The 17,338-nt window shown below is 38.2% G+C and overlaps 1 protein-coding gene across 1 annotated transcript in view; it reads right to left on the bottom strand.

The window, feature by feature from the left end:
- TBL1X (transducin (beta)-like 1X-linked) overlaps positions 1-17,338 on the bottom strand; it is a 135,446-nt gene that overhangs the window by 7,023 nt on the left and 111,085 nt on the right. The window contains exons 7-11 of the mRNA XM_010135386.1: positions 9,942-10,083; positions 6,272-6,335; positions 6,071-6,168; positions 4,462-4,522; positions 145-266 (exon numbers count right to left, since the gene is read on the bottom strand). Of these exons, the coding sequence (XP_010133688.1) occupies positions 145-266; positions 4,462-4,522; positions 6,071-6,168; positions 6,272-6,335; positions 9,942-10,083 (487 nt within the window). The remainder of the gene's footprint in view (positions 1-144; positions 267-4,461; positions 4,523-6,070; positions 6,169-6,271; positions 6,336-9,941; positions 10,084-17,338) is intronic.

Here is a 17,338-nt window from a genome sequence, read left to right on the forward strand (position 1 = left end):
CCACCGCCAAGGAATATGGTTTTAGGAAAATAACGGGATGCAATGCCCTTGGTGTAGAATACACCCTGCAAGCATCATCATCTTCCACCATCACGACATGCTGCTGTGGCTTTATCACTAATGTTCTGGAGTTCTAAAACTTACCGTATGTCCTTGAAAGGTTTTAACGGGTCGGTCACAGCCAAGTCTGCATACATGAATGCACATGTCAGTGCTGCAGGAGGCAAAGGTAGTGTTGTTCTGCCAGTCTACATCCAGGGCAGGAGCTGTGAAGTACAAACAACAGAAGGAACATCAGGGAACACAGCAAAGAAACAGCTATCCCAAATCATTTTCCTCCTGTCACCTATTTGGATCAAACTGACTGAAAGCTAGCTCTTGGCCTGTCGCCTACTACTAGTTACAGGGATGACAGGGACTGTCTGAAGGACACAAATTAATTTTTTTTTTTTTCAGTTGATAAGCTGCATGGCATTTGTTTATGAGAATTCTTTGGGTAATTACATGAGAAGGGAGGGGCAAAACAATCTACCGCCCCTCCACCCTCCTCGCTCCCAGCTACAATGTCTCTTGGGCTATCACTACCATTCATCACCTTGTAAGCCAGTTCAGCAAAGAACCTGGAGGAAAACTAAATCAGAAAAAAAGTAAATAAATTCAGCGGGCTTAGAAAAAACATTCTTGTGAATGCCAGACACAACACCTGGGAAGAAGAAGCAGGTGGCCATCTCTCTTTGCCCTAGCCTTTAGGCAGCCACCAACACAAACCTATCCTCCTGTGCAGACAAGTGGATTAATAATATCTACATTGAGTTTAATTTGGTTGGGGATTGATTTAAGATAGGTACATTGATCAAGCTGACCTGAAGTGGGAGGAGGAGTTTCTCTAGAGGGTTTGGCATTAACTAGGACTGAGCTAAGGAAACTTTGTACACAGATAGCACGTGAACCTGTAATAGTGCCTGTGTGCAACACACACCCTTAGCAAAAGGTGTGGAAAAAACAACAAAGAGATTTTCAGTATGTCAGCACAGAGAAAAGCATGCACAGGAGCAGGAGGGAAGTCCTGACATACAGCTCGTTCGTGTTTCTGTGACTGCTTCTTGGTTTTTTGCTCAGGGAAGAGTTTAGCTGCCCTCCAGAGGATGACATAAGACTTGCTAAAATACAGAAATCTTTAAGCTCAGCACACTCCTGTGAGAAGCGTGTCAGAACAAGACCAGCATCCAGGCAGCAGAGTTGTATCTTTCTGGCAACAGTACAGTGCAAGTTTATCATTAAAATGAAACCAAGAAATGCCTTATTCAAGTATGTACAGAAAAATACTTTTGTAATACAGAGGTGAAAAAATATCTGTTTTGCCAAGCCTATTACATTTTAACGTTTTTGCCTGTTACAATTTTTATAAACTGCAAAAACATCACCTTCCGAATCACCAGGTAGCTCTCTAAATGAGAATGGAGGGCTGAAATTGTTTCATATACAAGTATTTTTTAGAATATTAATGAAAAAGCTAAGTAATTCTGTGTGATAGGTAAGGAATTTCTACACTGCAGAAATAAAACGGAAATTTGTGTGAGGAAGGCATGAATGGGCATCATGAAACAATAAAGGATTTTGATTCTCTTAACTGCCCGTTTGTCTTTCTTTTTATGCTGCACGCTTTTCTATTACTGTTTCAGAGCAAACAAAAATCTATCTTCATTAATAGCAACATGCCTTAAGGGCTAATATCTAGGATATGTATGAGTTGAAAAGCAATTTTCTGAGAACTATTGGCACCTAAAGCGATGGATTTGCACTGCTGTATAATTTGAATCATAGAGTGTTATAATTAATACTGATTCATTTATTAGTGCATTTAATCATATAGTTACTGGATAAATAACTACATAAAATGGTCTGGAAAAAAAAAAACAAACATGGGTTTTGATGCAAGTAATTCAATTGCCAAAGTGTCTGCAAAACCACAGGGTACGAGCCAATTGCATAAAACCTATTAGAATGTCATCTAATAAAAGCGGCAACAAATCCTTAAGAAATGAAGCTAAATTAAATCTCAACAATAGAAATGTTATAAAAATTATCAGTTAATTTAAGCTTCTTCGGAACAAATTTAGCTGTGTTTCAGAATTAGAAGCTCGGGAGAGGACAGAGGTAAGTGTCTGCAGAGAATGATTCAGGGAACTCAGATGTCTAAAACTGGATCACACAAACACCTCTTACAGTATCACGTAACGAATTTGTGGCTGCATGCATAGACATCAGTCCACATCTATCAGCAGACGTGAAAATTGGATTATTTCACTCCATTTTAAAGAAGTAAGCTCTGTGAATACATATTTTGATCAACTGCCCTACGATGACTCATTATTTTGCAAAGAACAAAGAAACCCTAGAAGCTACTTATCCACATACTTAGATATTTTGATCATAAAATCTTGAAGTTACATGGGAACATCAGTGAGTGGCCTTCAAGACCTAGACAAAGGAGTCTTCCTTATGTATTTTAAGATGACAGTTTTGCCCACATGGGTGTAAACTAAGTAGGTCATTGTGAAGCAGCTAAAAGCAAAAAATGTATGTTATTCCTAGTCCAACTATCTCCACACTTCAAAGCAGTATGCAAAGAAGTATGCCACAAAAATACGTGTTAAAGGATCTGTACGCTGTCTAGACTAGACTTTCAAGTGTTAAAATGCCACCTTTAATCCCTATGTGGGCAAGGTTTTCAGACTCCAGATATGGAAAGCAATTTCCTGTTAGTTCTGGTGAACAAATGATGAAAAGGTGAGGTCCTTGTGGCTTTAGGCTTATTTGAGGACAAAGATTCCAGCCATGCTTTGGCCTAACTGCTTTACTTCTCTATGAAAAAATATCAGAAATAACAACAACAACAAAAAAAAAAAAAAAAAAAAAAAAAAAAAAAAAAAAAAAGAAGAGAAAACCAAACCAAACCCAAAATGAGCCTCTCCACATCTCCCCTTCAGTTGTGTTTTATGGTCCAAAGACGAACTGCATATCTAGTAACAATTTTTAAAAAATTCTATTAATGCAGATAGATGTCGGCATATTGCATTGGAAGGTGTAGTTAAGTTTTCAGCTTGCTCGAAGTGGAATGGAGTGGTATGTCCTTGATGCACACCACTGCTAAGGCAGCTACACATCAGTGAACATAATTCTGAAGGAGCAACCAAGTTCTGAATCTGCAACTACTTAGATCAATAGTTAGGGATCAGAAGGCTTAAGAATCTCATTATCTACGTCACTATACAGTGCAAAGTTTGCTTTTAAGGAACAGTTGCGATAGATAAATAAATGCCACCGAGTGAAAATGTCAGCAGTGACTCCTCCATACTGACAGCTGTATTAATAAGTGAGGAGTGACAACAATGCAAACTACAGATCTGCTGTGCGCATGGACATACTTTTTGTCTTCTGTTGAATAACCATTTCAATTGCTACTGCATATTAATAACATCTGTAAAAATTTAAGAATGGGAACTAGAAACTGAGTTGAAAAGCACATGCAAATTAGTATTTCAGAGGTAAGTGTAAAGTAAGTGTTTCAAACACCATTAAACACCTTGTGAAACCCTGCTTTAATCCATTTAAATATAGATTAGTTACAGTGAACAGAAAGGAAGATGAACATTTCCAGCATCAGAATCTGGAATGTTTTGGTGGGTGGTTTTAAGCTCAGTTTAACTATGACCCTTAAAAATTCTTCACTATGAAAACTTACTCAGTTTGGATCATGAATTCAGTGATCATCTACACGTCTGGTCTCAGGTGAATTTAATATTATGTCAGTGATTGCCTGTTACTCAAGATTATTTAGTATCTCCTGTCTTCTTGAAGCAGACCACCCAACGACCACCCAAGAAAGACCAAGTAAAGTTTTGGTGCAGTAAGGTTTTGAAACTCAAGGTTGGCAATTGACTTCTGATAATCAGAGAAAGAAATACCGAAGAACTTCAAGTAAAAATTAAAAGCTAAGAAATTCTTGACTTCCACACTTGCAGTGGTGAATGCAAACTGCATGAGAGATCCACCTGCTTCTGCCTCGAGTGAGCTGCATTGCAACAGGAGCAGAAAGAGTGGAAGAGATCTCAGACACCTCCACTGGAAAGTTTCTCCATAAAGCAACACCTGGTACTATTCAAGCACATAGGTAACAACAGAATCATTTAGCTAGGTAGACATGGCTGGTGCATAAATCTTCTCCTGGAATCAGTTTTGACTTTGAAAGCGGATTCTGACAGAACCCCATCTTTCTGAAAACAAACAAACAAACAAAAAAAAAACCCCACACAAGCCATGATACTCATGATAGTTAAAGCACTAAAAACTTGGTTCAAGCTTCTCTCTGGCAGATAGGTTTTTTACAAAAGGATAAATTACATTGACAAAATCAAAAAGTGCATTTCATTTCACTAAAAAAAGTTATGCAGAAATTACCTGAATGGAAAGGAAACTGTTGTTTAGCTTCTCCTGTGTGAGCATCCCAAATTATTGTTGTCTGCATCCAAAAGAAGGGGGAAAAAAACATTAGTGATTGTTCAGCTCAGAGATAACAAAACAAAGAGCAGCCTCACTGAGAAGCAATTCCAAAAGATGGTCTGATAAAATTACTGACCGCAGAGAGTCTTGTGTGATTAACAGCTGAAATAACAGAAAACGCTTCCAAATCCTAGAGAATAATAATCTGTTTAGATGAAGAAGTATCGTGACTATAGAGGAAGTAACCTAACTACTAAGAATGGGCATATTCTCTCTGAATAATGCTAGAAGACAGCACTACACATTTTTAATAAGCATTTTGTTACAGCTATTTCAGTTATCTTCCTCAAAGAAGACTTCTTCCTCTTTTCAAAGATGCAAGTTAAATTCTATTCCAAAACTACATGATACTACATTTCTAACAATTAAACCATCAGGTGAAAAGTTAACCTAACAGCAAAGTACGTATCACTTCTTGACGCTCTGATGGGACACACTACAGTGTAGTGTGCTTACTACAGGTTTAATCCATACTCACAGCACATGCAAGCAACTCCCCTGTAGAGCTAGCTCAATGTTACCTTCTGAGTGAATTGGCAATTTATTAGGAATAGGTGCTTCCAGAAAATAAATTAAGGATGTCTTATCCTGCTGATAATTGATCATCTAAAGAATCAGTATTGTTATTTGGAACATTAGTTTGCCATAATAGTGGAACTACCATTGGGAGGCAAATGCAGCTGATTATAAGCCAGTATTATGAAGAATAAAATTAAGTTTCCATTTTCCGGGTATGTGAAAACACAGGGATTCATCTACACTAGAAATCAGATGTACAAGCCTGAGCTAGTTTCCCTAGACTTCCTCTTCAGTTGCTGGAGAGAAGCATTGTCAGTGCATCTAACACAGGCCATGTAACCCATCACACGAAAATGACATTTTACTCTCCAAATTTTATAAAGAAAGCCAAGGATGACATGCACATCTAATTTTTAGACATTGAAAGTTAGGCAAAGGGAATGCTGTGTACTTTCCAGTTTCAGTTTTAATGGGTTTGCGTTCATCATCATGAGTCATCTGTTCATTTTAATCTCTAATATGCACTCAGCTGTAACTCCCGTTTTGCTTGATTTTGAGTTCGGAAGTACCACTCCTTTTCCATTTTGCAGAGGAAGCCATATATGTTTTATTCAAATAGAATTGTTTCAATAGTTAGATGAGCTAAAAAGGGCAGTATCTTTAAGATCACTTCCTTTCTGGAAATAGTTGATAAAACGACAAATGTAAGCACTGGAAGCCGTTCTTTCCTCAACCGAGACACATTTAAGATGTAATTTTACACAGGGGGCAAATGGAGTTGTTTTTTTAAGTAAAATCTTTTACATAAAAATAGTACACATTTATGCAGCGTCAAAAATGTTATCAACACGCACTAAAAAATATACTGAAGAAAAGTAAACTCTCCAGGATATCTGGAGGAGAATAAAACAACCCTACAGAATTCAGCAGCACAAGCTCACTGAGTCAACACATTTATATGATAGAATAATGTAGTTTTAAAACTTACTTTATCAACACCAGCACTTAAAATATAATTCCCCTTTTTGTTCCACTTCAGGGCAAATATCGGACCTTTATGCTGACCTAAGGTGCTTGCAAGGTTACCTGGAATAAAGAAAAGATTAGTATTACAATTAGTTTACAAATCAGCCAAACTACGCTTCACTGCTGTTTGATGCTTAGGAACAATAACTGTTGTTTGTCTTACCATCTTCTGTCCATATTCTTGCAAAACCATCATATGAGCCTGTAGCCAATAGTGTTCCGTCACTCTGTTGGGATATATAAAAATGGCAAAGCTTGATACTAGATGAAATACATTTAAATCGTAATTTTTCTTTTCTTTTCTAAGGTTTGTGCATTGTGATTTACGGGAAATCTGAGTCCATACATTGAGACAGATTATACTATGATTTCAACTAAAGGTTATTCCTGAAGACAGCAAAGAGGAAATAAAACCCTCTAACATACTGTGCAATACTGGGCTACACCATCAGATAAGAGACTTCTAATCAAAAGGGTTAGAAAAACAAAACCAAGATATAAAAAATTACATGGAATTCTTCCAGATAACAAACAGATACTGATGACAGATATAAACAGCCTCTAAAACATCAACAGACCATCTAAATCCTGACTAAATCTCAGTTCAGAGAAATTCAGGCACCTATACTTGAAGGAAGGACCTAAACACCTAAGCCATCTACATTCATGGTTAACACCTTGCTGTGGTTTAACCTCAGCTAGCAACAAACACCACACCGCCGCTTACTCACTCCCCCACCTCCAGAGGGATGAGGGAGAGAATTGGAAAAAAAAAAGTAAAACTTGAAAGTTGAGATAAAGACAGTTTAACAGGACAGAAAAGTAAGAGATAATAATAATGATGATAATATAATAATGATAAAGATAAAATAAAAATTATACATATAAAACAATGGATGCACAATGCAATTACTCATCACTCACTGACTGATGCCCAGCCAGTCCCTGAACAGCGGGCTGTCCCCCACTGCCAACTCAGTTTATATTCTTGACACCTTATGGTATGGAATATCCCTGTGGCTAAATAGAGGGATGAGGGAGAGAATTGGAAAAAAAAAAGTAAAACTTGAAAGTTGAGATAAAGACAGTTTAACAGGACAGAAAAGTAAGAGATAATAATAATGATGATAATATAATAATGATAAAGATAAAATAAAAATTATACATATAAAACAATGGATGCACAATGCAATTACTCATCACTCACTGACTGATGCCCAGCCAGTCCCTGAACAGCGGGCTGTCCTCCCAGCCTCTTGTGCACTCACACACCGGCAAATTGAAAAATCCTCGACTTGGGATAAGCACTACTTAGCAACAACTAAACATCAGTTATCAACATCAGTTATCAACATTACTCTCATACTGAATACCAAACACAGCACTGTACCAGCTGCTAGGAAGAAAATTAACTCTGTCCCAGCCGAAACCAGAACACACCTTGAGTGCTATCTACCACCAAGAAGTTGCATCCTACTTGTCTAAAGGCAGACTCCCACACATGCTCAGAGGCACAGCACCATGATGGATAGCCTGAGAAAAGTTGGATTCATGGGTCCCAGTTAAGAGAAAAAAGCCCAGGAATTGTAATCAGCAAACTACATGTATTCTGACGGAGGGAGCCCTTCACTGAAGGTTATCTGCTATGCAGCCAAAGATTATAGTTATTGGACCAGAGTAAGAACAATTGAAAAGGTACTTGACTCTGCAGTCTGGTGAGATTAGTACTGCTGGAGCTCGGCGTTTAATCTTTAAACATTTTAAACTTAGATCAGGAGTGAGATTCACCCCATTTATCTCCAGACATCCAGAAGTTAGGAGTTAGTTTAAGAGAGTAACCTAGTCTCCCCACATAACTGACAGCATCACTTGCCTCTGGACTGTATGACCCCATTTGCTTTAGACTCTGCCCAGAGCAGCACAAAGGCACATGTCTCTGTTTCTGCTGACTTAGAGGGAATCTATATGACTAGTTTGTATGGTTAAATCTAAGGGAGATGAATCCTACCCTTGGTACCAAAAGACGTGATCTAAATATGGCCTCTAGAAATAGCTTTTTTTATTACAATATAAATCACATACACCAGAGAAGAACCAATCTAGTATCACCAGTGTGAAAATTTCATGGTGAAATATGATTAATATTGTGGTTCTAAATAAACAATAAAGGCAGATGGCATTTCTAGCATCATGAATAGAAAATTAGGAAAAAGCATAAAAGAATCCTTGAAAACATATGTGCAGTCCAACCTCCAAAAACAGTGAGCCAGAGCAATTGTAGATTTAACTCAACTATATAATGATGTAGGGAGAAGAATATCAAAACCTAAGCCAACTTTGCTGTGATATACACTTCCCTGGACCACTGATGAGAACAAAGGTGACAAGAGCAAAAACAGAAAAGGGAAGGAAAGCTCAGGGTCTAGATGTACAGTTTATCCAAATTTGTTGGTGGTAATTAATATTTTTTTGAAAACTCTAAGTTGGAAGCACTTCAAGTGTTCAAATCAGGAACTCTGCCTTACATTAAGGACTAGCACAATGCAAATGAAGTATTAGTGATTGCTGAAGTTTGGAAAGGTAAGAAACTACCACAGGAAATACTATAGGATGCCCTATTTGTTTTGGACAACTTCCTCATAACTGTTCTGCACCTTTGCATGTTATTTTCTTTCAATTACTCTTCTCCTACTCCTTCATTCAGTTTTTCCTGACTATGTTTTTCATTGTGATATCCACAGGAAACAAGCAATAACGATTCTCGAGTTTTAAATTTATTTGCTTTGTTAACATACCCCTGCTTTCTGTACTATCCACCAACTTCTTTCATTATGTCAAATATAAAATACATAAGGGAAACTGATTTGTGGAGTGGCCTTATCTTTCACTTTCGTGAAGCACCTAGCTCACCTGAAGGACAATAATATTGCAGTGAAGACTAATCAAATCTTGGTCTCTGGCCAGCAACTGAGACTGTTTTTAACTGCTGAGAATTCTTTCTGGTACTTAATTTTTAATCTGTTTTCCCACAAAAACAAGACTAATGTGATCACTCTGTCTGTGATAATATTATCAAAACAGAAAGAATGCAAGTGGTCTTAAAATTAATTAAGGTTCCTGCAAGGTCTTGTAAGTTCTTTTCACAGTGCTTGGTGGCAGAAAGGAGACATGAATCAGCCTTAAAGCTGCCCAAAGACACTGCCCAGACACTGGGAATTCTTAACAATACCTGTCCTCCCTGCTCACTTCAGTCTTCTCTGTGCAGGATTGTATGATTTGAGATAGAAGGTTTTGCAGGATGAAAGCAAAGAAGGGATTGGGAAAGACAGTTCTACCCAGAAGGTGGGTAGGTAAAGAGAACATGACTACACATGCTCCTACCAAGATAAAGACAATAATGTGCACAGCACAATTCAAATGAGAGAGGGTCTTGACAGTCCAACCTCAGAAAATGCTCTGCTGGTGCTTATATACCTTTACGTGCCAAAATGAAGTAACTATGAGACGAAAACATTATTAATCAGGCTTCATTACTACACAAATTGCTTGTTTAATCTTAATTCTTAAAGTTAGCTAAGTTTATTGTTACCCGTGCTCCTAAAATAGAGATAAAACCACATAATTATTAAGCTTGAACATGGCAACAGTCCTGGAAAATTATTGCATATAGGGGAAAGTTCAGCCTATTACGAGTATTTGAAACAAAAGGTCAGTAGGTTAGGACAGAGTTTCTGGTCACCTCAGATACAAAAGATACGGAGCAGAAGCTGTAATTGACTCTGAATTGAATTTAGACAGTTAAAAACCAGGCACAGTCTTAGAAGTTAGCTTACATTCCAGTCCAATGAAGTCACATCCTTATTGCTGGGGACATCGTGTCCTCCTTCTCTTATGCAGTGCCTCAGAACTAGTTGAGTGGAACCGCTGTTGCTGTTTTCATTGAGATTCCATATTCTGGCCGTTGAGTCTCCAGACCTATACAAGCAATTGTGCAGAGAGATGAAAACTCCTCTTGATGTTGACCCATCAAACAATGTAAAAACCTCTGTTGCTGTATTCATGGAGAGAACATCGCAGCCTTTAAAAAGCAATTTTTCTTTCCAACCCTTCCAGCAATCTGTATAGTTTTTAAAAAATTCGAACGCATATTTAAATTATACATACCATCTGAATCCACGTCATCATTTGCTTTATTCAGAAAAGTTTCACCTGAAATACATTTACTTGCTCTCTACATCTTGCATTTCATCACTGAAGCTGGAATCACCATAACTGAGATAGTCTGGAGGAACTCAACTTTACAAACATAACACTGTGGAGATCCCAATAAAGGCAGAAACACAAAGGCACAAATGCCATAGGAAGTGTGCACAGTGCCATGAGCCCCCAATGGCTTGGTGAGTCCTGGTGTTCCACCCTGCGGCTGCAGCAGGCTCTGAACACAGCACAATGGGATCCGCAGGGTCGCCATCTGCAGAGGTGTGGAGTGTCACCTCGGTAGAAGGGGAAGGTGACCTCCAGCAGTATGACAAAGGTGCTGTGGTACATCTTCCTGGTCCTGCCCAGTTCCTCTGACAGCTACTGCAGGAGCAGGAGGGGAACTTAAGGCTGCCTTTATTTGGCCACGGCCTTGTTACAAGGTACTTCTGCTCAGGACAGACCGGAACAGAGCCTCTGACAGAAGCTGCTTTCTTCTTATTTTCTAAAGGTTAGGAAAGTAGAAAGGTAAGTTAAATTATTTTTTTTAACTCATCTTAATTTCATTCTTTAAATTCACCTCTACAGGGTCCTTTGCTGTCTCACGTGGTCTGATAAAGCGGCAAAATAGCTATTGACATAATAGAGCAAGACAGACAGCATCAGAATTTTAATCTTTTATAGACTGACTATTTTTTAGGGAGATGTCTTTATTGCAGGCTGAAACCTTGACTTTGTCTTGAAAAAAGCTGTGAGGAGGAAGTGATAACTTTATCAGAATCTGATCGTAAATAATATATTTAATTTCACTCTGCATAAATCTTTCAAAGAAAAATGTCTCTGAGGTCAGAAATCAATTCACAACAGGGTGGAAGATACTACTCTTTCTAGTCTATTGGGATCTGTCTCTCACTCGCCCTCCTGCTTTTTTTTTTTAAACAATCGATAACATCAACAAAACCCAAAACAATTAAAGTACCCTGGATTGCTTGTTTTGTCCAGAGGGTAATATTCTTTTACATGCGTAAGTAGAATCTTGGAGCAGAACTAGGATCTCTCTTATATTTCCAAGAATTAATACAGTCTAGATGAAATTTCCTTGTTGATATACCTGATGTGTTAGCTTTTCCTTTTTTTTTTTTTAAAGTAAGGACTAAAACTTCCTTTTCTATACAGTAACAAGGACAAAAAGTCTCTCTTCAAAGACTAAAACCCTGAGATTCATTTTTACTTTGATAATCCATGTTTCACTGAAAGGGAAATACACTGCAAGAGAATATTAAATTTTCTTCTGGTCTACTAATAAAACATTTTATTTATAATATTTATAAATATATATATATAATATTTATACTAATAGTACTGTGCAATTTTAAATACTTGACATGTCTTTGAGTGCAAATATTGACCAATCATCACATATTATTTTATGCATTATTTTACCGGCAATTTAGCCAAATTTTACAAGAACAACAGTTCAACTGTAAAAGCAATACCCTTTCTGCCTGTAGCAGTGGGTCTGAGCTCTGAAAGGTCACAGCATGCCTGGGGAGTGTGCCCCCACCTCCTCTGAGCCCTTTGTGTCAAGCTGAGATGTGATGGCTGGCCCGTGCTTTGCCAGTCCAACCACAAGCTACTACTGTACAGCTGTTCTTTAATTTTTGGCACATATCTTTCATGTTAGTGATCAAGAAATAATTTGCATCAAGGTAATTTTTGCCACCATACAGAGCTGTGACTGTAATATAACTCCTTCCTCCTTCAGACATCTGAAAAAATGCACAAAACAATTTTGCATGTGTTGACTAGAAAATTAATGGTGTTAATAATGAGGCTCAGAAGTTAAGGAACATTTTTAGTTGTGATAATTTACAATAATGGGAATGTAAGTTGTTCATAGGCTTGAGTTATTGGTCAACATGCTAAGTAGGGAATTCCTTCAGCACTGGCTTCTCTGCTGTATAAGACTCCAGGCTGGTTCTGCCCTCATTGTAATAATCAAGTTTGTTATTGGACTCTGTGAATAAAGTACTCAGTCACTTGGCTATCAAACACAATATCCTATTTGGTAGTTCTAAAAGGGTTATGTTTTGTTTTTCAACAGTTTTATTTAGTCAGTTTTCTGGCAATCCTTGGGCAATCTTATTTTCCAGTATTTTAATTTTGTTTTTCCATTTTCTTCTTCCTAAGGCTACATAAGCTATTATGTGTCCCTGCAGAGAGGCTTTATAAACCTACCAGTGTGTGACAAGGGTATTTGTGTGTCTTTCCTTTTGTTGCTGGGAAAAAAAAGAGTATTCTCTGCTCTGGAAAGTATTCTGATTTCTGTTGAATGACTCAGTGAACCCTGCCTTATTAGAGGACCACAGTTCAAACAGAATTCAGAAAGATATTTAATCTCCTTAGCCCACAGAAGCATTTCTATCTGCATGATAAAGCAGCTCATTCCAACATGCAAGTCATGAACACTTGAGTAATAGTTATACTGTTCCTACTGCCAAATTTTAGGACGGCTAGTTCTAAAAGAATTTTATTTCATGCTCTCCAGCCCCAGTATAATCATGAATCAAGGTGGACAAATGTTTGCAGGATTTTATTTGTGACACATGAAATCTCCATTCCTTAAATGTCAACATAGAGGTTAAAACAGCTGCAGGTGGGTAAAGAAATTTGCGAGATGGTTGTTGAACCTTGGCATTTCTAATTTTCAGCTGCCTTATAATCACAGTTATTTTGATATGCAATACTGCTAATGTGTACTTAATAATTCTGGCCCAAACAGGTTAGATTTTTATTTTTATTTTAAATGAGGAAACTGGCCCCAACAGAGCTATGTGCTACTGGGTACTCACAGTCAGCAGAATTAATACTGGCACTGACTAGGGGGGTGGTGTGTCAAATCAACCCCCTCAACCTAGGGGGTGAGGGATTATTCAAAGGTTTATTCAAAAAGGTAATTCACAGTGGATCCTAAACCACTGAGAGGAGGAATACAGTAACTCCAAGTATTATAAAAACCCAGAGATGATGACAGGAGATGGCCTAGAAACATCCTTTCTTGCTTCTGAGAGACACAGTCATGACTGAAAGATCTCGGACAACAGATTTTTATGGCTAATTATTTTGCTGACTAGGGAGCGAAGGTGCACGGAGCACTCTGCAAGAAAACCTGTGTGAAAAAGGCTGGTATAGATCAGCAAAGACGAGCAAAGAAGTCTACTGCTGGGTTTCAGAAATGAGGCCAGATCCTTCTGCTTCATGGCTACGAGAATTATTTCAAGGGCATGGCTGGATGTAACAGAACAGAGCACGCTTTTGGAAGCAGCAGTTGAACATGCCAACAGAAACATCCTAAATTCAGCTGGAAAAGCTTTTGACTGAAGGCTCCAAAAGCCTTGGAGATGTCTGGTATAATGACAGTGCAAGCTCTCATCTTTGAGGTGAGTTGTTACAGCACCAATTAAATGAGTGGGAGAAATTCACAATCCATTCATTTCCATTCTGGGAAATTCAAGCACGTTCAAGGATCATTCTGATGGACTATGATGAACTATGCTAGCAGACTGATAGGTTATTCCCTGGCCAGACTTTGGCCTGTTTTAATTAGCACTCTTGCTCAGGGCCCTGACGTTCTCTCTGAGTAACTCTTGGGCACGGTGTGGTGGTTACAACATCCAGAGACGATTCCCAATGTGCAGTTTGTTTGGCAGCCAGGACAGTTTGCTATCACAGACACCAGTCGTTCTGTGCCAGTTGGCCTCAATGCCTAGGAATATTCCCAGGCATGATTAGTTTACTAATGTGGATGCAGCTGTAATGAGTTTCTGCACTACCCAGGGAGCAAACCCATCCGTAACAATTTACATGTGTCATCAAATTAAAACTTAAATATTGAAAGATATCTCATGGAAGAAATCAGACTTTGAAAAGGAGGACAATTGGCTTCAAAGAGCAAAAATTGGAATTAGGGCTGGGAATGGCCGAATCTTGAGATTTAGCAAAGCATCTCCTTTTTTTTTTTTTTTTACCTGTTCAAAACACGATGTACAATTATTTGTTTTGTAATGTTGATTTCCCTCATAAAGGGTAATTAATCCTCTTACACAACTGTATGTATGCACTTCACTGTACTATTATAATGCTTCCATACACAACATCAAAGCACTCCTCTCAGGCATCTGGTGCCAGTCATGCTTTTGACAGCCTTTAATGGTATCTCTAGTCTTCTCTATCCTCCACTTTAAGGGTTATGGGTGTGGTGGAGGAGGAAGAGCAGCTGCAGTATATATTTCCTATGGCTATTTGATCAGAGAAATTCCTTTCTCCACTGTTTTTTTCTTTTAAATAGCCCTTTGCAAAGTCCAGTGAGTATATATTCCTGTGCCAGCCTTCACACTCTAAAAAGATCATAGCAACCGAGTAGATGGAACAACAAATACCAAAATCCCTTTCTATCAGTGGGATGCTCATTAAATTTGGAAACTAAGGCTCTAGTTTTGGGTAATTAATTCTACAAACAAATTCCCTTACACAGCTTGCTTCAGAGCAGGTTGTGAACCTGCATTATTCTTTTAGCGCCTTGAAGATTACATCAGGTTGCTGTCTAAACTGCTGCTAATTGTTAGAAAAATTTATAGCTTGTATAACAAGGTTTGAAGAAAATAACTTTGCTATGAATTGCGATTCAATTGTGCTAGGCACTTTATAAACAGAACAAATGTGTTATTTCCTTTATTTAATAGTTAAGTTTTTATATGTATTTTTTTAAGAAGACAACAGATGGGTACAATCAGGCAGATGGGAAACAGAAGAAAACTACATACTGGGTAGCACAATATGGCTATTACAGAACCTACCAATTCGGTGTTCGCACATCTCACTGACTGTGGTTTTCTTTTTTGAAGCATTATTTTATAGAGGACAAACAGAACCGCAGCATTCTGTAGATCTTGGGGAATTTCTCCCCCTCGTTTAATTGGTGCTGTAACATATAGTTTACCTGTAGATGACAGCTTGTACTATTACTATACTAGACATCTCAAAAGCTTCTTTGTGCAGTGGCATAATCAGCCACTCAGCTCTCTTCCTTTGGCTTAATTTTCTTTGCATTCTATGCCATTTCAGTTATGTAATCTTCATCAGGCACCCACTGCTGCAGTACCTAAAGGCTAACTGGATCGCATACTATGAGCGGGCTAAAATCTAATCAAGACGCAGATGGATCTAAATTATTTGCATTTTCATTGCATTGCCATTAGTCAGCATGAGACACAGCACGTGACCGCACTTTCTATCCATGCATGTATTCATGTGCTTCCAAAATCAGGCGCTAAGCTTAAGAAAGACCTATTACACTAAGGGGTAAAGCTTAACTGAAAGGATAGTGAGAGGGTATCTCTTTCTTAGACATCTATGTTTCTGGTCACCATCCTCCAGGTTTACCCGCAGCTGTGTAAGACATCTCTATCCCAGGGATCCCTCTACCAGTGCCTAGCACCTTGCAGCGAAGTTGAACACCCACTGTTTCCTCGGCCACTGCAGTATATACTCTGGCTTATTAAAAGCTTCACTTTTTAAACTATGCGCCTAGGGCTGTGAACCACAGATCCTAGGGGAGCAGTTCAGTACGGCAAGCACTGGCAGAGGTCAGCCACACACTGGGAAGCTGGCTAAAGCCAACAGGTAAGGTCTGAACGCCTATACTTAGGAGTATTAACTCTATATGAGTTGAGAGATGTAGGTACCTGTAGAGGGACAGAGCACTTGAGTAGATGCCTAATTTCAGCTGTGCAGATATTCTCCAGAATAAAGCAGGCATTTTCATTTCATCTCAGGTGCCACCAGGTGTCCCTAAAGAATAATTCTGTATGGTATCCTTTCTCTCCACCGTTTTTCCTTCAGGTAGTGATGTGGGTGTGCTAACTGATCACCTGCAGACCATTCTTCATAGAATTCTAATAAATGCCGTAATGGGTAAGTTTACTATTAAACAGTATATTGTTTAGGATGACAGGGCTAAAGGAGATCTACTGTATCAACAAATACAATCCCTTCATTTGAAGGATCCTAAATACGAGAGCTATCAATCTCAAGATGGACCATGAAATTCTGCATAAGTTTGTCCCCACTACAGGAAAGCTATTCCATGTTTTATGAACCATCTTTATATTTTCACCTTCAATAAGAAACAATCATGGAAACAATTTAGTGAGGTTGACTAAGTTCTTAGTTTTTGAGGATTTTTTTCACTGTTACACCAAGATATAACATTTATGCGTAGTAAAAGCATTTAGGCATACATTGAAAAGTTAGAGGAGTAGTACAGAAGCATGCTCGTTCAGAATCATTTGATGTTGAGTTACAAATCATTATGAAGGCAGTAACATTTCCTTGTACATCATAGGTTCTTTGCTTTTCCTTGATTCACTTATTTTTCCTTGAAAACATCCTCATAGATGCCTCTCAGAGCCAGGACAGTTAAGGAATATCATATGCTACAGTTCTCCCACATTTCTCAATCCTAAATTTTTTTTTTATTTATACATTAAATAGATCTCTTTTTATGGCTTGCTCAACTGTATTCTGGGAAGAGGACAATCGATATGAAATAACTGTTTTACACTTGCCTATTTTAACTGGAGACTGACCTTAATGATCAGGTCTTCCCTTCTTCATAATAATAATTTGCTAGGGAATAAGTAATAGTGCCAAGCAATATTGTTTGAGACACTAGAAAAACTGAGCGGGCATAGGAATACATTTAACAGAAAATACAGCAAATGCCTGGCATGGGAGCGTGGCTGCTATTACTGCTCTACTGTGTATCATGGCATCACCCAGGGACCCTATCGCAAACCAGAAGATGCGCTGAGCCTATGGGAAAAAAAAGAGCTGTAAACCAAAGTTTTTCATCCAAACTCCCTATATACAGTTTTTGCAAATTCTCCCCCTATATCCATGTAAAATTAATAAATTAAGATACTTAGTGCTACAGATGCTACAAGTACTGCCAGACCTGGAGATTCTAGAAATG

The sequence above is a fragment of the Buceros rhinoceros genome, unplaced genomic scaffold (assembly GCF_000710305.1).
Source record: "Buceros rhinoceros silvestris isolate BGI_N320 unplaced genomic scaffold, ASM71030v1 scaffold2804, whole genome shotgun sequence".
Taxonomy (NCBI): Eukaryota; Metazoa; Chordata; class Aves; order Bucerotiformes; family Bucerotidae; genus Buceros; species Buceros rhinoceros.